This window comes from Manacus vitellinus, unplaced genomic scaffold (genome assembly GCF_001715985.3).
Source record: "Manacus vitellinus isolate BGI_N305 unplaced genomic scaffold, ASM171598v3 scaffold_30_pilon, whole genome shotgun sequence".
Taxonomy (NCBI): domain Eukaryota; kingdom Metazoa; phylum Chordata; class Aves; order Passeriformes; family Pipridae; genus Manacus; species Manacus vitellinus.
In genome coordinates, this window is record NW_021940291.1 from 3,430,075 (window position 1) to 3,452,912 (window position 22,838).

The 22,838-nt window shown below is 37.4% G+C and overlaps 1 protein-coding gene across 2 annotated transcripts in view; it reads right to left on the reverse strand.

Annotated features, from left to right (window-relative positions):
• Positions 1 to 3,430: 3,430 nt before the first annotated feature.
• Positions 3,431 to 22,838, reverse strand: part of NUCB2 (nucleobindin 2) — a 29,231-nt gene continuing 9,823 nt past the window's right edge. Inside the window, exons 1-12 of one of the 2 annotated variants that reach the window (XM_025895463.2) lie at positions 20,902 to 21,045; positions 20,148 to 20,255; positions 18,763 to 18,889; positions 15,674 to 15,777; positions 13,842 to 14,027; positions 13,110 to 13,200; positions 11,734 to 11,792; positions 10,128 to 10,220; positions 9,012 to 9,101; positions 8,273 to 8,443; positions 7,860 to 7,941; positions 3,431 to 6,234 (exon numbers count right to left, since the gene is read on the reverse strand). In XM_025895463.2, the coding sequence (XP_025751248.1) occupies positions 6,122 to 6,234; positions 7,860 to 7,941; positions 8,273 to 8,443; positions 9,012 to 9,101; positions 10,128 to 10,220; positions 11,734 to 11,792; positions 13,110 to 13,200; positions 13,842 to 14,027; positions 15,674 to 15,777; positions 18,763 to 18,889; positions 20,148 to 20,255; positions 20,902 to 21,045 (1,368 nt within the window). In that variant the 3' untranslated portion in view covers positions 3,431 to 6,121. Of the gene's footprint in view, positions 6,235 to 7,859; positions 7,942 to 8,272; positions 8,444 to 9,011; positions 9,102 to 10,127; positions 10,221 to 11,733; positions 11,793 to 13,109; positions 13,201 to 13,841; positions 14,028 to 15,673; positions 15,778 to 18,762; positions 18,890 to 20,147; positions 20,256 to 20,901; positions 21,046 to 22,838 lie in introns of those variants that run through there. The other variant, XM_018076078.3, reaches the window with a different exon arrangement.

Consider the following 22,838-nt stretch of genomic DNA (forward strand, 5'->3'; position numbering starts at 1 on the left):
ATACAATCAGAATTGAAATTTAGACACTGGAAACCACTGATGTGGTTGATAGGGCTTAATGTACAGGAAAGCAATCAGCCCAACCGAAAGACAAGCAGCTGTTAATACAAAGACTGAGCCAACTGAAATGCAACGGGGGACCTGTAAATAATTAATAGATAAATTAATAAAGACTATTATGGTGATACTGTCATTGCCTGTAGATTGAACTAAATCTACTCATCAGGACAGGCTTTTTTCTTTCTGAAAATGCCGTAGAAATTTAAAACACAGATAGTTATTTAAACTATGAATAGTGTCTCTGATTTATTAAGTTTTATAATCCTCAGTGAACACAAATCTATGAACATTTACAGCATATAATTTTCCTCTTTCCTTGTTAAAAATAAAATGCATAGAAAGAGGTTATTTAGACTAAGAAATATAACTTTTGTGGTTGAAATTGAGCTGTGGCTTTATGTGTAGTAAGCAGCATGACATTGAACACAATTAAACTAGGGATGTGTGGAAACTCCACAAAAACTTAAGGCATGCCTGGATGACAACTCCCTGTTCCTTTATCTCAGTTCAGCATTTAACAGAATTATCTTTATCACTTTGCTTGGCTATTCATTGGTGAATAGCCCTGGGAGCTTAAGACTGAGTGAACCAGCTTCCCTAAACTGGCTCTAATACATGCAACTTTCAGCTTTAGAATTCCCTTGAGGGAGGGAGGAAGCTAATATGAACCAACTTGTCATCTACCTCCAAAGAAGCTGTTCCTTGAGCAGCCTCAGGAGTGACAATGAGCTGGCACCTGTATAATCCTGTTTCCTCCAGCTGTATTTTTTTGGCAGGAATGGCACAGCATTGCCTTTTTTATTTCACTACTACATAGGATCCTACTTGAGGACTGTGGTTTCCAGCTACAAATGTAAATAGTAGCTTTTCCTGGTCAGCACCTTGGGTTTTTAAACACCAAGTAGTTCTCATGTTGTTGTTATCCAGTTGTGGTGCACAGTCCTTGGATGGTACAGAGGTGTCTGTGTTCAGGAAAAGCATCCTTAGCTTAGTGCCTATTTGCACTTTCAGGGCCTCTTTCAAAAGGAAACAGTTTAAAATGTAAGAAATTCATTTTTGTAAAAGAAAAATAAAAGCCCTTTTGAAACATAGCAGATATTGTTTAGCTTTTAAGGGATCATTCAGTTTTCAACGTCCTGTTGTATTGTGTCACCCTTCTGCTCCTTTATTAAGTTTGGAAGTGCTCAGTAATCCTTGTCTTAGACTCCCTCTAGTGAAGAAATGGTATGCAACTGTATATGCTTGTTAGCTGAGAAATCCCTGTGTGTTTTAACAGATGTTGTATCACTTCTCCATGGTATTAAATGCACTGGCAAGGTCTGCACAGCCTCTAGAATTAACATGGGCTCAGGAACTTCACTCATGGCTGCTGAAGTATGTAGTGTCTTTCTGTGGCTGGAAATTTCCATACATACAAGTTTGCAGAGAACTCTACTCCACGGCTGAATAACTCATCCACTCCTCCTAGGTGGGCCCTGGACTTGTGAACTGGGGTAGCTTTGGTATGAACAGAGTGGAGTTAGAGGGCTGCCTGCACTTCATCCCACTTTCTCCACTGTCCCTGGTGATAGCAAGCACAAAAATGGAAGTCTTCAATGTATTATTAACAGCAATGATAAGATAATGAGAGGGTGTGAAATGAGATATTGGAGGAGAAACTCTGTACACTGTGTGTACCATCACCTTCTTTAACACAGAAATGGCTCTGTGGGCAGTTTCTTAGGAGGTACCAGCTGTGAGCTATTGCATGTCAAAGCAAATACACATTTGAGTAGATACAAATTGCTTGCACAGAGACTGAGCAGCAGTCACTGTGCAGTCATTCAGACCAACAGATGCTTGAATTCACAGAAAAGGGGCAAAGAAGGGAGAGGTCAATTTTGTAGTGCTGCTCTATCCCTGCCTTTGTCACTGAAAGACATACCAGGTCTAGAAACTTGGACATCTCTGAAAAAATTACTTTCCCTCACTGATATTGTACTTCACCACACAAGCAAGTATGTGGGCTGTCATTTAGCATAGTATTTGATAGTATAATTATAAAAACTGTTACTATTGGATACAAAGTGTATCTGGCAAGTGTAGCTTTTATGGTATTAGGTAACATTAGAGTAACTGTACATGGTTTTGATATTTGCTGTCTGTGGATGCATAAATAATAGGACTCAAGCTAGATTCCTATTTCTCATGATGTAAAAATAAAAAACCTCTCATTTTTAGAAATGTAACGAAACTATAGTCAGTAGTGCTGGTTTTTTAAATGGGACTCTAATTTCACAATCTTGGTGCGACTATCTCTTGATTTCAGTAACAGATATTTCAGGATGTAAACAAGAAAGTACTGCTGGGGCCAACCTCAGGGACAGCTCTTGGCATCTGCTACCTACTTTTGCATAAATTATCAAGAGACAAGCCATAGTTCAGAGCTTTGCTTGTTTGCAAAATGCCCCTCTACATATTTTTCCTAATCAAGATACACTCACAAGATGGAAAAGTCTAACGTGCCTGGGTATGGCATCATGTCCTGTGGATCTCACCAGACACCTTGCCCCAGCCATTCTGACATCCTGAAGTGGCCAACACCTGGCTACAAATGCAAAATCTCTAACCAAAGAATGTAACCTCTAGAAAAATGGGTTACTAAGCACATGAGTGCTTCACCTTCTCTAGGATTTCTGTTTTGGATCTGAACAAGTCAAAGAAGCGTGTGGTGTTAAGAGTTTGTAATGCTGTTGCAGTAGCATTTTAATTAGTTGGGTTTATATATGAATATATTTTTCTATATATGAATATAGAAAATGGAGCATTCAAGTACCAAATTAGTGAATAGCTATTGCAGTGAGACAGGTGGTGCCAGATCCCTTACATCTTTTTATAAATTCACATCTTTCCAGAATGCAGGAAATGGAGAGCAAAGAGGAAGGACCTCTAAGCAGCAGAGGCGGCTTTGGGGTGACCTCATTGTGGCCTTCCAGTACCTAAAGGGAGCCTATGAGAAGGATGGAGAAAGACCTTTCTATAGGGGCAGGTAGTGACAGGACAAAGGGGAATGGCTTCAAACTGAAAAAGGGTAGGTTTAGATTACATATTAAGAAGAAATTCTTTACTATGATGGTGGTGAGGCACTGGCACAGGTTACCCAGAGAAGCTGTGGATGCCCCCTCCCTGGAAGTGTTCAAGGCCAGGTTGGATGAAGCTCTGAGAAACCTGGTCTAGTGAATGGTGTAGTATCCATGGCAGTGGCATTGGAACTAGATGATCTTTAGGGTCTCTTCTATCCCAGGCCATTCTATGTTTCTGTGAATACAAAGCTGTATAGAGGTAAATCTGCCTCTTGCCCACCCGCTAAAAATAAAACACTAAACATCTGTCACTGTGCTGAGTTTCAGTTTAATCCAGTTAAAAACTAATCTATACAAAGTACAGAGTGGGGCTTGTTTTTTTAATACATATATTGCACTGGAGATATGAATTTGTACAACATTGATGAAATTTTACCCCTTCATCCTCCTACTGAAATCCCAGCCAAGTACAAAACCAAATCTCTTTGTGGTGATACTGGTGTTTGCATAACAAAGTTAGATACAGCTTTCTTGTAATCACCTCCTAAATGAAAAGCAGAATACAGGTGAAAGTACTTATGCCAGTGATATTCCCGTCCCTTATTTATCTGTGATTATAGCTGTCTACTTCACGAGTTCAGCACCCAAGTTCCAACAACTCTTTACAAAACTCTGGCTGCTTCAAAGTATATGGGATAAGGGGGCCAATCTCCAACTGCAGAGTGAAGATCTTAAAATCAAAACATAAGAGGTTGCACCGAAACTGAAGCTTGAGCATTACATTACAAGCATATCATGATCATATAATGGCATTTGTTAGAGGGCAGATCCAGCCTGAAGGAATGATTTGTGTGGTAAAAAAGCCTTCACACCAAAGGTTTCAGTCCTTGATTCTCTACAAACATCTGTGTCTGTATCACTTGTCCTCTGCAAACTTTCATATGGGATAGGGAGAACAATATCAAAATTTCCCCTCACCTTTTCCATGACATTTGAATAATTCCCTCTTTGTTTCCCTCCTCACCCTGTTACTCATTATCAGGCTACAACCTCAAAGCCAGGGCTGTGCATGGAGAAACTTTATGTAGCCATTATTATGTCTGGGCTTCTTTGCAAACAGATGAAGCTGTTGAAAGGTATTTTAGTCTCCTGACAAAGACAAAATCAAACTGTTGTTAGAATTGCATGGAAGTGACAAACAGAGGAGACAGTGGTTTTGGAAACTAAAAATGTCAACTACTTGCATAAAGAATGAAAAAAAAGGTAAAAGAAGTCCAACTGTTTGAGTGGTATAAATGAAGGAAATGTGACCTGACAACTAACAAGATGAAAAAGATAAGGAACCCTAATCTGTTCTCACACTGAGTTCTGTTATATTGTGTGGAGCACAAGAATATGCCCAGGTCTGATGAAAGAAGCCTTGAACATGGAAGGAATGTGCCTAGCTTCCATCAATCACAGTTCTTCAGAGTGAGAAACTTCCCAAACGTCAACACAAAATGTTAGCAATTGCCTTCTGTCTTTTTTGAGTTTGCCTAAAATATTCAAGTCTTATTCTGAAAAGAACATCTTTCTATAACAGAGGCATGCTTCTGTTTCTTTTCTCAAAACCCAAAATACCTCTTCTAATGCCACTGTCAGCAGTTAGCCACAGAACAAGAAGGAAATGTAAAGGATGTTAGCTGAGGTGTGTGTGTATCCATTCAAAGCCAGCATTATACAATCAGAACAATCCATGTTAAAAAAAAAAAAAAACCACACACAAAAACCCAAGCAAACAAAGAAATCCAAACAGGGTTTACACTTTAGGATACTTTCAGTTTGAAACAAATGAAAAGCAAGGACAGACACACAACTTTTCAGCATTATAGTAAAACTCACAGGAAAATCAAAGTCTTGTAAAATCTTGGCTTGCAATGCTAGGGACCTATCCTGGTTCAATATCAAAATAATACAATCAAGTAGCACCCCTGGTTTAGGACACTTCATAAACTTAGACCAACTGCTGAAAAACTCACAAGAGTTAACAGTGAGACCCTTAACAAGTCCCAGATTAATGTCTGAGAAGAGCTTTCTGAAGCACATGGTGCACTTTGAAAAATCTGGTTTTATTGTAGGAGGTAGGATAATCTGTACAGAAAAAGACAATGAGTCTTGTTCTGTTTTGCACAATATTTCCATCAACATAAAAAGCTTATTTAATAACATGCAAATTTTTGAGATCAGCTGGCATCTGATGAAAGAAATGGGGACAAAAGTATTGTCCCAAGAGCCAGTTGAGCTTTCAACTGCTACACACAATTAGTCTCAACAAGGAGGACGGTTCAGATCAATGCACTACAAGTACAGTATTCCTTTTGAAGGCTTACAGTGAAATTCTTAGGCTTCTGTAAACATGAAAAATATTCACTGTTCCACATAATTCTTTGCTGTGTTTAAATTTTAGAAAGTGCAAATTTTCTGTGATTAACAGGTTTTATTTTTATTTGGTCTCAAAGAAGAAAGGGTTTGGTAGCAGTGGAAAAAGCAGGCCTTTTATATATGGTCTTTGTTTCCCTATCTCTTGCTTTTCAGCATTCTGGAAAGTTTCTACATAAAACTAGACATTCAGGCCTGTTCCCTCTTTCCTCTCTGAGAAGATTCTGATTCATGCCTAAACACAGAATGGCAGACATCTCTTCCCTCTTTGTAAGAGCAGAGTTCAACAGCTCAGTCCCCTGGCCATAAAAATCTTTAATATTAATGGTTTCCCTAATTTCTTCCTCTATTATAGCCTCTAGATGATCCCTTGTGTTTCTCACTGATGCATTGGAGAGAAAATTAGTTTAATTTATAAATCAACCTGACTGATACTTTAACATTCCCATGATTTTACAGTCTGAGGAAGAGAGCGGAGAGTTCTTGTTTCATTCTGATTTCCTGCCCACCCCACCCCAAGCCCCTCCCACCCTTTTCCCACCCCAAATAATAAAGATGCTATAAAGTTGAGGCACAAGTGGTTAAGGGTGAACTTGATCAGTTCTAACAGCTGGTTCTTGGACATGTCCTGGTGGTAAAGGCTGATCACCTCCTGCCGGATGTTTTGCTGCATCTCCAACTTTGTGTTCCCCAGCTGTAAAACAAGAATAGAACCATTTGTAACTTCTCAATTAAATTGGCCCCAGATGTGAAAAGTCTCTGAAGGAAGGTTCCTATCATAGAAACGATCAACAAAACCTTCTATTTTTTGGTTTATAAATGGAATCAAGAATTTTCTCTGTGAATAACAATTAAATCAGATTAAGATTACCCAATAGACTGCATTATTATTCAGCGTTTCCTCTTAGACTACTAGTTGTTTCTGCTTTCTGTGAAATATTTTTAAAACAATAAGGCATTGATTCTTTCAACATTGTTTTTTCTGAAATATACCATGGTTTTATGGGACCTTTAATCCCAACATGGGAAGCTTGAAAAAGACATACTTAACAACTTGCTCCCTATATGTTGCTCCTTGCTGCATCAATACTTACAATGTTCTGCCTTTGCCTATGCTTGAATAATACTCATTTTCATAGTCTGATGAACTTGCAGCTGCATTTTTGGGATTCTTTTTTCCTTAAAGTATCCTTAGTAACTCCAGTGGCCTATGGATTTAAAATATTGTCTACTTGGATCTCCTTGACTCAGTGAATGAGTAGTGACCAGTTCCAGCTAATATAATGAATTCTTATGGCACCTGATTAAATGACTTTGCAGAAAGATTTTACATAAAATAATACATATGTTAAGAACAGTATCTGCTACAATACTGCCAGTATCAAAAGAATGTATCATCTAGTGAGGGGAATTTAGGCTCTCAGAACTAAGGATCGTAAAATGAAATTTCCTACAGGCTGATTCAAAGCAAATGAAAAGACAAAATTAAAGTGGTTCTGAAATTTCATCATTTCCCTTCATGGAACTGAATGGGTAGAATTTCAGGTTACCAACAAAGCTGTAATCACTGAATACAGCACTTGAGGTTTGAAGTCCCACTGGTGGCCCTGCAGGGGCAGTTAAGAGCTTCTAGTATTCAAAAGGCTGCCTGGATAGATCTGAAGCCTGTATTTAAAATGAATGTCAAGAGAACTCCTTTAAAGCACAAAGGTAACTCAGGCAAGCTGTTACAGATAAGAAGGGCTAATACACATCCGGCTGTTTTGTTGCCACCAATGAGCAAACAAAAAAAAAAAAATGATTTATTATGCCACTACCTTCTTCTGAGGGTGTTGAAGCAATTGGTCTTTCATACTGTTTAAGGCTAAGTTGTCATGTCATGTTGCATCCAGTTGCTGGTAAATTGACCACTGAGAATATTTAAATGCTTTGATTTGTTCTGCAGTCTGAGACTGCAATGCAGCCATAGAACATAAGACAGACCCGGTCATTTGTACGTCCCTGTTCTTATCTGGATGTTCAGAGACCCTAGATCTCAATATTTTTAGACAGACAGGTACAACACAATCCTCCTTCTCTGCCCATCTTATGCCTTGTGTTAGAACGCTGTTTCTTTACTATGGATTTAAAAGTACTGAGATTTCAGGAATACTTTAGAAGAGTTATGTACTTCCCTCTTAAAGACTGTTTAGTGAACCTCTCTACAGAGGTCATTAAAATTGCTTTAGATTAATAGTTCCAACAGAAAATATAGTTGTAATGACTTTTACATTGCAAATATTATTTTAAAGCTTGTGTATCTATCAGAGAGAGACATACGGGGTTGGAATTTCAGTTCTCCAGCTGGTCCTGCAGGAGGATTTCCTTGCTGTAGTTTCTTCTGTTCCATCTGTTTTACGACCTGGTGAAAAATAAAATACAACAGTCAAAAAACTTAAATTCGTCAACTTTCTCTGATGTGACATAAATGAATACACTTATAACAAATTTTGCAGTCATTAAGTAAAGTCTTGGTTAGTTGAGTATATGGCTGAGTTGAGATGCTTGTGTAGTTTGCGGTAATTCTGAATACTAGACTATGTTTTGCTGTGGTACCATTAGTTTAGATTTCAGCTGGGACTCATACAAGAAATCAAGGTGAAGAATGCTCCAGAGCTGGGAACTGTCATGAGCTGTTACACATATAAGGATGCAGAAAAGGAAAAAAAAATATTCTGTTCTCATACATGTACCTGCTGAAGCTCTTGTTTCTGAGCCTGAAGCTGGTCATGCTGCCTCTGTAGTTCTTCCTTCTGTTTCTGAAGTTCTTCTGCCTTCTTTCTAAGTTCATCTTCTTGCTGGGAAATATGATTTTCAAATTCCTTCAGCTCATCCTCAGTGAAGAGCTGCTGTTGATCTAGTGTCTGCAAGAAAATACATACAAATGTGAATACTTAGCCAGGAACACAAGTATATTTTTTTATTATCTCCCCACTGAAATTCTTATCTGAATTGTACAGTTCAATTAAAAAAAACCCAGAACAAGATACCCAGACATGACACTGTAAAGGGTTAGTACACTCTCGGCAAACAGCAAAAGAGTCATTTCTCAGCTATTTTGTCAGCAAAACTCTACTACAGATTTAGAGGTAGGAGAAAACTATCCTCTTTCTTCCAGCTGAGCTCTTATCTCCCCTTTAAAGTGATTCATAAACAAAATGTCCATTTTCCATTTGAAAAGCACGTGTGAAAAGCTCTTCTAGAATCCCCAGGGTGGCGCCAGACCTTTTCCGTGTGTGAGAGGCCCATAAAGCTCACATCTGCATTACATTAGGCTGCTACATTTGTAGGTTACATTTAGCTAAGGCGCTTAACGACACACATACCAACACAGAACTGAAAAAAAGCAAAGGTCACAGACATGCCATTTGGTTTCCTGGTGGAGTGCTGGTAATGCTACTCTATGTTGTACTTGGAACACATTCTCATTACCTCCCAGCTGTCTGGCTCCAAAAATTCTTTTTTCTCTGTAGCTCTGAGGAACTCTTCCAAAGTCACTAGTCGGTCCTTGTTGATGTCAACCTATTTGAAGCAAAAAATTAAACTTAACCTAATGGGTGGGTTTTGATGGAGCTAATATTTAATTTCATCAAACAAATATCCTCAAATATAACCATTTTAATTGTTAGATTGTCCCATTTTCAAGGGATCACCCGCAACATCTTCTGAAAACTTCTCACAAGCTTATATAGCTTAACAAAAATAGAAGTAAAAAGTAAATATTCACATTTTAGTTCAAAAATCATTGGTTTTATTGGAAACACTTGTGTTCACAGCCCCAACACTAACAGTGGAAGGTATGACTTTTTTGAGAAAAATGTTCTGTAGCTTTCTGGTAACTACTCTGACTCATAAAATTATATCCACTGTCAGATGGTGAGGTTCAGAATTGTGTCAGAATCCTTTAAGGGGAAGGGAGGAAATGCTTCCCTTTATGACTAATAGAAGACCAGGCTTGCTCTGTTCCTCAAGCTTAAGGAATATAGTTGAATACAGAACAATTATTTTTATTATTATTATAAAATTATAGAATATAAAAATTATTATAATTTGAACACAGTGGTTCAAAATATCCCCTTCCCTTTCCTCTGTCTTCTGAGCTGAAAACCCATCAGACCTGGTGAACGTATTCACTGTCATAGGTGAGCTCTGAGCTCTCTCCTGAAGGGACAAAGGTGAGCTGTATGATAGAAGCCCTTGCTCTACACACCAGAATCTTAACCATCTGCCAAGTACCAAAGAACATTTAGAGTTCTTCCCTGTTTGACACAATTCACAAGGAATTTCTATTGAATCTCAGTATCTGCAAGAGGCAGAGGCTGATGCACAATTCCTTTCCTGGAACTTCTAAACAAGACCTAGTCAGCAGGCATTTACATCAGAATACAGGGACAGGGCCTGAGAATTGTTACTTTATGTGAATCCCTGTACAAACAGCATGCAGTGTGACAGGTCATCCCTTTCTGCTGCACTTGGACAACATTTCATGGCAGAACTGTATTTCTTGAACACAGAAGGAAATAAGCTCTAATGAATATCAGTCCCCACCTCATTCATTACATGTTCTCTCATTCTCAGCCTTTCTTCTTCCATTTCAACCATGTCATCCTCTTCATTCTTGGGATCATAAACTTTTTCTAGCTAAAATTCAGAATTGGTAAATGTTAGTTTGAAGAAAGGGCTGCTCATTCAAGTGACAGAGAATATCTGGAGAAGTAGCGTGAGACTGCTAAAAACCTAAGCTCGCCATTGTTGCAATAGAGAGAGTCCATGTGTGTGTGTGTGTGCAACTTTCCTCTTTCAGCACAGTGTTTAAGCAACAAGTGAGCCTTTCTTTCCTAAGAATGAAGTTTTCAGTTAGTTCATGTGATCTGTTGCAATTCTGTGCTGTGGCTGTTACAGTAAAGTTGACCTCAGTGAGCACAGTCTGATCCTGCATTTGATTCAAAGCAGGCAGAGGTTCCATGTGGTTTCTGGAATGGGAGCGAGTAGCTTTTTTACCAGAGCATGCAGTTGACCCTGTAAGCATTTAGGATATCACAAGACAAATTGAGTGCTAAATTTAATGGTCCACTTCTCCTCTTGCACAATGCCTTTCTGGAGAGTTCATGCTTATTTGTTTCTACTTAGCTTTCTCAGGCATTGACCTTCTCTTGCTTAGCCATAGGTAATTTTAAGGCCCCAGACTATTTGTTTTTAAACTAAAAAAACTACAAAATAGTGAGACATTTGTCAAAAAAGACTGCCCTGTATTGAGGGGGATTATGGCAAAGTATTGTTAGAAATCTCCATTTGCAAATCATGTTTCTTAAAAAAATTACACTAGTTTGAATTTATAACCTTCTATATATACTGTATAGCACATTTCCTCTCTGACTCATTAAATCAGAAAAAAATATTAGACTAGATGTTGACAGCCATAGTACTGGATCTCTGAATGGGAAATTTATCTTTTTTTTCTGCAATACCAAAATATAACCTACTGGAAAAATTAAGACAAATGCCCTTCATTTGCTTATCGATTCTGCAATTCCTATCTTTGGAATTGCTAGCATTACCCCTCTGGGTGGCAAAGACATGCTAATATTTGCTTTTCACAAGAACAAACAAAGGCTTAAAGAAATTAAGAGCCTGTCTACTGTACCAGATGTACATGTGCTGCAAAGTAGCCAGACACAAACCACGAAATTTCTGTAGCCACTACCACAGCGTGCTGTCCCTGAGCCAAGTCACACAAGTGTGACCCTTTTTCCCATAAGACTTGTTGATAAACACTGAACAAGCACAGCTACACATCTTCAAAATCTCAAAATTCTCTACCAGGCTGCATCTAGGCAGAGCAGAAGTGCAGCTCTCTGCACTACAATTTATACAGGTGACACCTATCCTGCAGACTAGTTATATAATCTCAAACAAGCCTGTGACAGAGAAATGCATGGGCACTAGATCTCTGATGTCTGACTCCTATTCTTCAACGACTTCATTTTGCCTGCTGATAGGTTTTGCATAGGCAGAACTATTAAGGATGCACAAAACTCAGCATAAATATGCTATTTTGTAGTCCAAAGTCACCAATTATACTTGGAAAAAATACAGACATCCCTGTAACCATTTTCTGAAAGAAGTTAAGCTTCTGAATGTTTTTTTTTTTTACCTCTTTAGTAAATAGGGCTTCTAATTCTTGCTCATCCAGGAAACCATCATTATTGACATCTACAAAAAGAAGTGTTAAAAATGCAAGTTGAGTAGGTACAGAAAGTCATACATGTAATAGACCTTCCTGAGTTAAATAAGGATCAGCACACGCATCCCATGTGGATTAAAAACCTCATTTAACAAGCAACTGGTTACATAGGTTGATTTTCTCTTTAAATTTTTATCAGGCATTGGCTGAAGTGTACTGCCATTTTTGGTTGGTTGGACAAGTCTGGAGCAATATCCCTACTTCTTAGATTAGCAAAGAGAAATAGGTCGCCACAGGATTGTGCAGAGTGCAACTGTCAAAAAATATTACTGAGAACAAGTTGTTGCAATCTAACAACTAAATTTGTAATTAGACTCAGGAGCAACAAAATTTTGCAGAAAAACTTTGTTCATTGGCAGTATGACTCTCAAAAAAACCCTAAAATATTATGTGAAAATCTATATAAATATGCAGCACTTGAGATAACTGTAAAATGACTTTTCATGACAGCAAATGCTGAGAGAAGAATACTTGACTAATGATCCATCTTTTATTCTACATTGTACTCTGAATATTGTTATACTACCTCGGAAATTGAAAGAGAATGCCTATTTCAAATGGATGGTATTATGCAATATTTTTGTTTAACTGCTTCTAAGTTTTTTTAAATACCAAGCTCTAAGGCAAAAGGTTATTTCAGCTACTCATGTTTTGGTAGGATTTGCAGAAACAAGCTAACAAAACTTTTCAGAAAGTTTAAAGGAAAATGTCCACTGAGATGCATCCTCATGTCTGCTACGGCTACTACTTATTGTTTCTAGCTGCACATTGCTCAGAAACATAGCAGCAGGATTAGGGGGCATTTTGGTTTTCGTTTTATCAAGGGAATCTTGATAAACCTCTTCTGATGAGGCTTGGCACGTCTGTGGCCGTTCCAAAGATTAGAGGTGTCTGGTATTTATCTGCAGAGATGATGAGAAAGCAGGTTTTCCCCCACCACGGACACACCTCTGAGGATTTATTCCTAGTATGTAGTGTGCAAGCGAAGTTGTAGATATGGACAGCCCTCCAAGTACCCATACTTCCCTGAGTAATCACTCTTGGTATTTGGCTGTAGGATTTTAGGAGTAGTTAAACAAAACTCTGTTTTCAAATTTTAAGCTCCATTTAAAACTTTACAGGAAACTTACAAACAAGAACAAATATTTTCTCCTCTATACTATTCAGACTCATCCAAATTACTTGAGGTATAAGACTTCATCCTAGCATATGATACACTTGTCCTCAGCAGAATGTAAAAGAAAGTAACTTCAACTTGTTCATTAAATTAAAACTAAAGCTCTTACCGTGCAATTTGAAAAATGTTTTGGGGTCAAATTCATTAGGATCTAGTCCATCTGCTTCTTCCCACACCTCTTTCAGTTGATCTTTGCTTCCCTATAGATTGGTTAAAGAAAAACTATTCAAAAGACAATTTAGTGTAATTTTTCTGCATTACCTTTACATTATGGTTTCTCTGAAAGGCTTTGTTTGCTGATTAGTCACATGGCAAATGGAATCAATGGAATTTTCTTTAATTCCCTTTTGGTCAGGTCTAATACATTCATTAGACAAAAAGGCCCAGGGAAAGACAGTGTCAAAGAAATGCATATTCTGTGGAAAGGAGCACCTGTAATAATCAGTCATGGCTACACAGACTCATCTAGAAAAAAACAGCTGAAGGAAGTTATATTAATTTGCCTTTTATAGAGCAAACGGTCCTGTGATGCAGTTCCCTGCAGGCCAGGCACACCATGAAGGCACCCCTACAGTTTTTAATTCTGTTCTGGCTTATTCCTCATGAGTTTCAGCATCTTTGTAAACAAGAATTCTGCCAGAAAATAGCATACCTGTACAGAAAAAATGGGGGTTTACATAGTGGGGTTTGTAATGCTCTCAGCACTGTGCCCACGCTCTGCACATCAGTGATAAGAGGCAGATGCTGAGAACAAACAAGATACACCCTTCTCTGTGTTAGCTTTTTCTCTCTGGAAAGGAAGGCTTCCACTCAGTCACATAAAAACAGGCTATGGCCTTACAGGATGGTGAACTTTAGGGTGATCTCCGTGTTTTTTCTTCATCTCCTCAAATTTGGATTCTTCTCGCTTCCTCTTTTCTTCATCCAATGTTTTTAAATACTCTCTCCTCTCATGTTCTTTCATCATCTCATATTTCTTAAACTCCTCATGGCGGGTCTTATCATAGTTTTCCAGGTCACTTGTAGCCTAAAAATACAGATATATGCAGACATATGATTATGCCACATGATTATGTAACACCTCTGACATTAAACACTGTATTGTTCAGCTCCATGGGCAAGGCTGGCCATTCTGCCATTCTCCTTTTAAATATAGGGTAGTCTAGCTGGGAGGGGTCCTTTCACATGACAGTGATGCAGAAACATCCCTGCTCTGTTATTTTCACAGAAATTAATTTACAAGGCTTCAACTGCTAGACAACTCTTGCAATTGCACAGTACTGTATAAAGGCAGAAAGGTGTCCTTTCTCATCAGTCAGTAATAAATTAAGTTAAATAAGTCCCACACTAATAGTACCATTAACTCCTCAATTACTTCAGACTGAGAACATTTGTAGTTTATCCCACAGTTTAATGAAAAAAGTGCATTCATTAATAGTGGGGGTTAGTTTGCAGTACCCTAATGCAGATTAAATAAAAAATAAAACAATTATATGGAGAGAAAGGGTGAGAGTGAGGGAAGAATTTCTAACAAATATTGTATAGAGTTTAAAGATATGTCATTTTAACACAAGCCAAATGATTTTTTGGTAGTGCTTTTCAAAGTACATGTTTACACCTCATATTTTCTCTCCATGATTTACATCTTAGTTTTCACTGTACCTTTTAAAAAAAAATTCCAAACCAAAGACCCCTTAAAATACCCATTACACTCTGTCAATATCTTGGCTGAGAAATGAAGAGACAAAACAATAAAATATATAATAAAAGCAAGAACTGCCCTGTTGAGGATATGCATCTCCTAGCCAACCAGAATTTTCCCAGAAGTGGTGCTCAGAAATGGGAAGAAAAATTATATCTCTATAAAAAATAATTTTACAGAAAATGGAGATAAAATTTTCCAAGGGTAAAAAAAATTACACAAAATTACAGGAAGCTAGAAATATAAATTACCTTTCAATTTATTTTGAAAATGTAAAATCTGTCAAATTCTCATGTTGGGCATGCAGTGTTCTCTAAAGCATAGTTGAGATGAAAGTAATTTTTCCCTTTGGGAAGTGTATTTTTCTCTAGCAGTTGAAAAAAAAGCCATGCAGTGCTTAACTACATCCCTTAAAAAACAGGCACTGAAAAAACCCCACACCTGTGACTGATAATGAATCTGCTAAACAGACACTGAATGCCACGTCCAATGTAAGCAATTTGTAATACTGGTATCTTAAATTCTACTCTGCTGTGGTTTTGCAGCTTGACATATATATAATAGAACCCTAAATTCATATGTGTAGGTTAGGGTTGATTACTCATGTAATTCTGTGAGACTCCTGTATCATCTAGAAATAGAAATCAGAAAATACACTTGGAAAAAAGTGTACCTCTATCTAAACCGTATTTAATTTAAAGACTTCCAGAAAGGTGCATTTTATTCCCAAAGTTGCTTGTACTAGCATATGATGATAAGATGACATCCCAACATTTATGGGCTCTTTAGCATAATGCACACTGACAACAGTTTTCCAGTGTGCATGGAGACAACTGACTTTTCTCTGAAAATGAAAACTGCATGTCATTTATAAAAAGTGGTATACAGGAAAGGACTTGCCTTTACCAGAGGAAAAAAGCATAATAAATAATACCCCAAATCCCCCATAGTAGTTCATATCTGGCACTCACTGCTTTGATCAGCATATCTAAGTCTTTAGGTTCGAAGGTGTCAGGATTCTGATGGTTCAGGTGCTCAAACTGCTTAAGAAGAGCCTGATGGTCTATGCCAGTGTCTGAAAGAATAAGGTACACGTGCAAAACATGAAAATAAGTTTGAAATCCAGCGAGATCAAGAAGTTAAAGTCTTTCATATGGGAGCTTGTGCCTTGTAAGTACCTGAGGCTCCCTGAGGCCTGGATAATTTTTTACTGTTGGAGGAAACTATAACAAAATTTCTGAAGTTGTTTTTCCTGAAGGAGGTTGGCAAGCTTAATGGCAATTTGCACTGCAGTCCCTCTAATGTGCCAGTGTTGCATCACACACAGTAACTTCACATGCACAAATTAAGGCTTGTGGTTCAGCAAGGAAAAGTACAATCAATTTGAGCTACATAAATTAAGAAAAAATATTTTATTCTCTTTTATATAAATGAGATAGTTGAAGTTGTGATGTATCAAAGCTAACAACTTGAATATTTTCCTGAAATGGGAAAAATCCAACTCTTCTACTCCCCTGTACATTTTACAAATCTTAGATCTGGCTAAAGTTTTATGTACAATATGGTATAAAAGTATAACAAATCAGAGAAGCAGATATTCAGATTTCATTTGTGGAAAAAGAGAAGTGCAAGACAGTGGAAAGTCGGGTCTTCTGTCTAACAGCTGAAAGCGTTTTCTCTTCCTTGTAACAGGGGTGATACCCAACCAGCATCAATGCACAAAGAACCAACAACTGAACACATTTCTACTGCAGGCTTTTCTACCTGTTACCATGGCTTCTGAATGCTAATGCTAGATAGTAATGCTCTCTTAAGAAGCACATACTTTGATATGTTAAGTACAACAATTGTGAAAAGCTTTTATTAGACGGCTTCGCAAAGAATATTTTATTTGTTAAAAAAAAAAAAATGAAAAAACCCACAATTTCAAAACTGTCTGTTTTACATGGAATGCTGTGTTTGTATTATCACAAAACAGCAAACACTGGCCAGGGCAGATTTCAGCCATCATTCCTCCTTGGTGAGATCATGATTTCTGTTGAAATATATGTGCCTTTGCCTGGTTTTGAAACATTTTTACAAGTGTAATAATAGACTTAAGAAAAACAAACAAACAACAAAAAACCCAGCCCCCAAACCGATTTCCCTCCATTTCTTATAGTTAGGGGAAAAGGTTCATTTGATTTGACAATATTTACTTGCCACATTACTGTATTATCTGAGATCCAACCCCTAGCATTCTTCTGTCCTGTACTGATTAGTCTAGTAGGATCTTGGTGAAAATATTTAAAAACACATCTGGATGAAGAACTGAATATATGCAGAATATAATCTCAGATTTGTTTGGGATTTCCTTTTATAAACCTGATCCATCTGAGAGGGAAGAAAACATGGGAATTTGTATGCTTTTTTTTTCTTTTTTTTAGATCAGACAGAAGACTAAGCTATTAAGTGGTATTCTAGGGCAAAGATTAGCAGAACAAATAAAAGGAAATCAAACTGCTCTGCCTGCTGTTATTACAGAATGCTCTTTGTACCTATTCTCAGATGTTGTCTAGGCATGTGGATGCAGCTGTACTTTGTAGGTAATCTGGCCATACTTCTTGTATATGATGCAAAGTACTCATGGGCAAAGCTGACTATAAACTTTACAAAATGTTTTCACACCTTAGTAGTCACCTGAATATTCTGAACTGCAATAATCTGTTCCCAAATTTAAGATCCTACACTTATTTGGTAACAGATCTGAGCTGCTGGGGGAAATTATTTTTCTAAAGCACATTCTGTTAGTTACTATTGATTTATGACAGTAGAGGGGGCTAGAAGTAATCAATACATCAAACTTCAAAATACACAAAATTACTATGTACACCATTAAGTGCTGTCAGCTGGCTCACTGTGAATGTCACCAGGATGCAACAGGAGCAACATCCCCATAAACACTTACTTGCACTTGCACACTTCTTCAGTCTATTTGCCACCTCTAAATTTGGCTTAGCCTGGAAGACAGATCTTCATTCTTGAAGTGTTTTAATTTGATACATTATGGATTCAACTCCATGGGATCCTTCCCCATGACTTGCAAAGATTTTTAATAATAAAATAATCTGCGTAGGCAAATTGAGACTTTTTTTATAAGAGTTTCTTTGTGAAAACACCATTTCAGAAACAAGGTCATGGAGTCCATCATTAGGATCTTTGTTTATGAGCAACTAAATCTCTTTAAAAAGAAACCACTAATAGGAAATTTACAGAATTAGTTCTAAATGCATACTTTAAAAGTTCTTCGGTAAAAAGAAATAAAAAGGGATAGCACCTTTTCCCACACAAACATGCAGCAACTAGAATAATTAGAAACTTGTATACTTTATTCACTAAAAGAAACTGCCTGAGTTTGTAAAATTTCACTAGAAATTAAGCAAATGAGCAAATGCTATGGAGAATTTTTTCACTCCAAACATTTTTTCCTTATTCAGGAGCTTAAAACTGACTCCAAAATAAGAAAAACAATCCTCTAAGTATAAATATTTAATGTTTGCTTTAAATCTGTACAATAACTCCAACTAATGGAAAGGGGGCTAAAAGATGACAAAGAGGAAAACTTTCATGTTAACTGACTGTCCAACAATAAATTTTCTACCCTGCAAAGTAATGAAACACTGTGTCATGTGTTCTTAAACATAGTCCTACTATGTTACTGCTCTCAGTGAGTAATTGTGAATTACAAAATAGAAAAGAAGTTGAAAAACAATTAAAGCATCTAACAAATTTATTTATAAGTATCTAACGTATTTATTTATAAATAACTGAACTTGTTTCTGTCAGTGAAAAATCCACTGACAGAAAGAAGTTTAGGTATTTATAAAACAGAGATGGCTCTTCTCTTATCCCCAGTTTTCTATAAAGACAGGTCTTTACTGGCCTTAGGCCAGCTCAGAAAGGACACTCACTTTCAGCTTAGTTATTATTGTTGACAACAAACAAAGCACAACTAATGGACTTTGGCATTTCTCCAACACAATTGTCCCACAGCTCACCTCGGTAAATTTTGTATTCTTACCTTGAACAGAATCCATTTTAGCTTTAATTAACATTCTTAATCTTGCCACCTCTTGTCTTTTTAGTTCATCCAGCCGTGTTCTCACATGGTGGCTTACTAAATCAAGCTCTCTGCTTAGCTTTCCGCTCTGTTGAAAAACAAAAGTTATGTATAAAAACTGGAAGAAAGTAGTTTTTAGGATTAGACATGAGCTGCAAGACTGTAGCAATACTGTAGCACTCACTGTAAGAATCTCAGTATTTTTCCAAAGAGCAGATTCAAAATTTTTATGCCTATGGTTATAGAAACAGAAAGCTTTCTGAAAGCTATAAGCTTTCTGAAAAGAGAATTTCTATCTTGCTCCTCCAAAGAGCAAAACCATAACCTTGAAGGAGCAATGCCTAATAATGTTTGTGACAAGTTTCTTGATCAAATGTTCTCAACTTAGTTCACAAGAATTGTGAGAAACACACAAAGTGCTGTGTTCTTCATCCCCTCGATGAGGGCTGTAAGACCTCAGGGAAAGTACAAGCACGGCAACAGCCATCAATGTGTATTCAAGAACCTTGAAATGAACAGCAATATTCAAGGGTTACACTAGATGGAGCACAGAAGAAGCTGAAAGCTGCCAATGCCAACACGAGGGATTAAAGGAAACACAAAAGGCAGGATGTCCTCTTTAAGTCTGTCACTTTAGACTGTTTCCTACCCATCCCTTGCAGAATTTCTAGCTCATAAAGGAGGAATGCAGAACAGCCACCACCTAGAGCCAGGAACCAAAGAGTAAAAGACAACAACGTGGTGAGGTTTTGGACAGAGTGCTATGTGGATTGGCACAAAAGACAGGACAGCAGCAGAGAAATCCAGAGGTCTGGTTTATTCCTATATACACTGACTTTACTTCTAGCACAACTCCTCAGTATCCTCAGATGTTAAAATCTGTCTTGTAATTCTTTTCCACGTCATCATATACATTTGTGAATTACTATCTTAGTCTCAGAAAGCAAATATACCTCTGTGTTCAAAACAGCGTTCCAAATTACTCAGCAAGCAACTACACATGAAAGCTACAACTGCAGCTGTTTTGATGTACATGAAGGTTCACCTATCTGCATAAAGTCTGAAACTAGCTTTTTAGGATATAGGCAGCAGGCAGAAACTATGCATTCCAGTGTATATTGTTGCTAGGGTTTCTTATGCTATGGAATATTCTTTAACGAACAGAAGTTCTGCTGTCCCTTGACTACAGACAGAGATCTAGTAAAATACTTAATTAAATAAAAATTACAGTTAAGCTCACAAAAATTGAGAGGAGTATGGAAAAAAAAGGAAGAAAGAATACAACATACATGGCTCAAGATGATGGATTTACTTAACCTTGATTTAACTCTTTTTTTTGAACCTACCTTTATTTCCTCTATGTCAGCAGTCTGGAGTTTCTCCCTGAAATGTTTATCAGTTTCCAAGACATCTATCACTTGCCTGAGATATTCATCATAATAAAGTCCTGTATCCTTCAAAAAAACCCAAAAAGTGAAATTGAAAAAAGAATATACTGCCAAACATTTAGGCCTGTTTTAATACAATTATTGAACTGACACTCTAATCTCAGCAACACAGGCATTATGCTGTCTTACATATCTTTGTTTTTTCCTATTTGCATCACTGCCCTATAGCAACTTCTGATTCATTTGTTTCAGCAACTGACAAGAGGAGAAAATTGTTTAGGAACCCACGTAATACACAAGCACCTGTCCTGTTAATATAGTGTGGCTTTTTAAAATCAGTGCAATTCATTCATTCATTACTGTTCTGTTTGAAACACGGAATTGGAATCAGCGAGCAAAATTTCCTAGGCCACCACCCAGTCCTTTGAAATAAGTCTCTGTGGAACAGTAAGTTCTTCCTACTGTAAGCTGGGGAATCCCTTCCACGTGCCACCTCACCTTCAGCAGCTCATTGAAAAAAAATGGAAAAACAAATTTAAGCAGAACCTCCCCACTGTAGATGGCAGACCCTGTGACAATCCTGGCTAACATTAGTTTCCTTCCTGCAAGTAACTCCAGTAAAGAACACGTAAATTTCAGAAAGGGAGTTTCCTACCCCCAGATTACTGACAATTAGGAAAAACGCTTGGCAGATAAATTTCTTTACACTTACTGGATTTTCTACCTTCTCTCCTTCTACATGGCCTTCTCCTTTGACTTTTGTCTTATCTATGTCTATAGGTACAGCTTCCAAGGCCATTACGAGACATGTCATCAGCAAAAGACACTGCTGGGGCAGGACAGATAGCCACTTCATCTGAAATGAGACCAAGTCACAAAAATTAATATAAATGATGTTATCATACTGTACTGATTAGAATTGATTGATATTCCTACACAGATACCTGTAATAACCCCCTTTCCACATGATGTTCTGCTCTTCAAGGAACACTAAAACCCAAAGAATTAAATACAGCTTTAATTTTTAAAGGTCATTATTATGCAAACGTACTTCCTCAGATTAGAGTTGTGTGCCAAACCTAAGTTGTACTGTAAATGCTAAGAGATTTGTAGCATGTGGAGGTATTATCAATAACAGGTGGGAACACCTGTTTAGGATGTCCAAGTCTCACATAACTAATATTGACATTCCTACTCTGATCATGTCTTTGCTGAATTTATTGACAAACTCCTAAAGACAATCATCGACACTGAATCAGATCTTACTGTAGTAATGCCAGTGGTTTTTATGTTTCAGTAATGGAGTAGTTTGCCTAATTTGGAGTCAAGATTCCTTCCAAAATTTATTTGCAGGAATAGTATTTTACAATCCATGTTATATTCGTATTTCAGGTTGACAGACATTAGCGAAAAGAGTATTATTGCTGAGGCTGGGGCTTTATTCAGCCAGTCTCTTCTAGACTTTGTTGTCTTATATGGATCTAATTCACACATAGTTTGATGAACATTGAGCACTCTGAGTTCTTGACCTCTATCTTCTTTCCCTCCATCAAATCTGGTTGAAACCAGCTCAATTCAGCCAGAAGCTGATAAGACAGAATACTTAAATGGTGTGAATATAAAAATCCAGGTAAAAGAAGTAATGATGGTGATCCAGCATCTGACAGCAAAGTCAGGCTCTTGAGACAATCTGGCCAGTTCAGCCTGTGATACTCCACAGTCTCTGGATAATATATAAAAAGTTTGAGCAAACTCCAGTGCTACATTAGTAACATAATTCACCTCCTGGAACATGAAACTTGCCAGTCAAAGACTGTCTAAAATTAGCTTAGGTATGCCAAAGAAAAGGACATAACATTCAAGAAATGTGCAGTCAAATCAAAAGTATAACTGCTACAAGGCGAATTTCTGTACAAGGGCTTTAGCTGGTCATGCAAGTAGTTCTGTCAAAAGTACTTATGTCCACCAGCAACAAACCTCTTTTTAGGAGGAGAGGGGAGAGGGACAAACTGCAATTACAGTGTCAGTGCCAGTTTCCCTGACTACATGATCTGGTACTTGACAGTGAAACATTGCTTTTGCTTGGATTTACTACAGCAATAAATACACATAATGTTATGTATTCAATATTAAGCATTGCTGACACCCTTTATTCACCCTTATGCAACTACTAGGAAAATTAAAGCACTCTCATAACAAAAAAAAAATAGAAGAGGCATACAAGATGTGCAGAGATACTCTTTCTTTTGTTAGGGGTGAGGAAATAGCTGGAGATAAAAATATATTCACTTATCCATCTATTGTTTTATATGTCAAAGGTTCAAGAATTACAACAGTTCCCAGAAACTGTTTTTTCTTAATCACATCTTCAGCAGAAGGAGCCTAAATGGATTATGCTCCGCAAATACCTGTTACTTTCATTTAAAAAATTCCTAACATCTGCTCATTCCCAGATGGGACAGCAGGAGCTATTGTTGCTGCCATATTAAGCACATGAGATTCAGCATCAGCACTACTGTCAGATCCACAACAAGTCTGATTAGCTTTGCCTAGGTTATGACTTTACAACAAGCACACAAACACAAAAAAATCCAGACCCAGACTGATTCACTGGAACTGGTAAGGTAATTTCTATACTTCTACACAAGC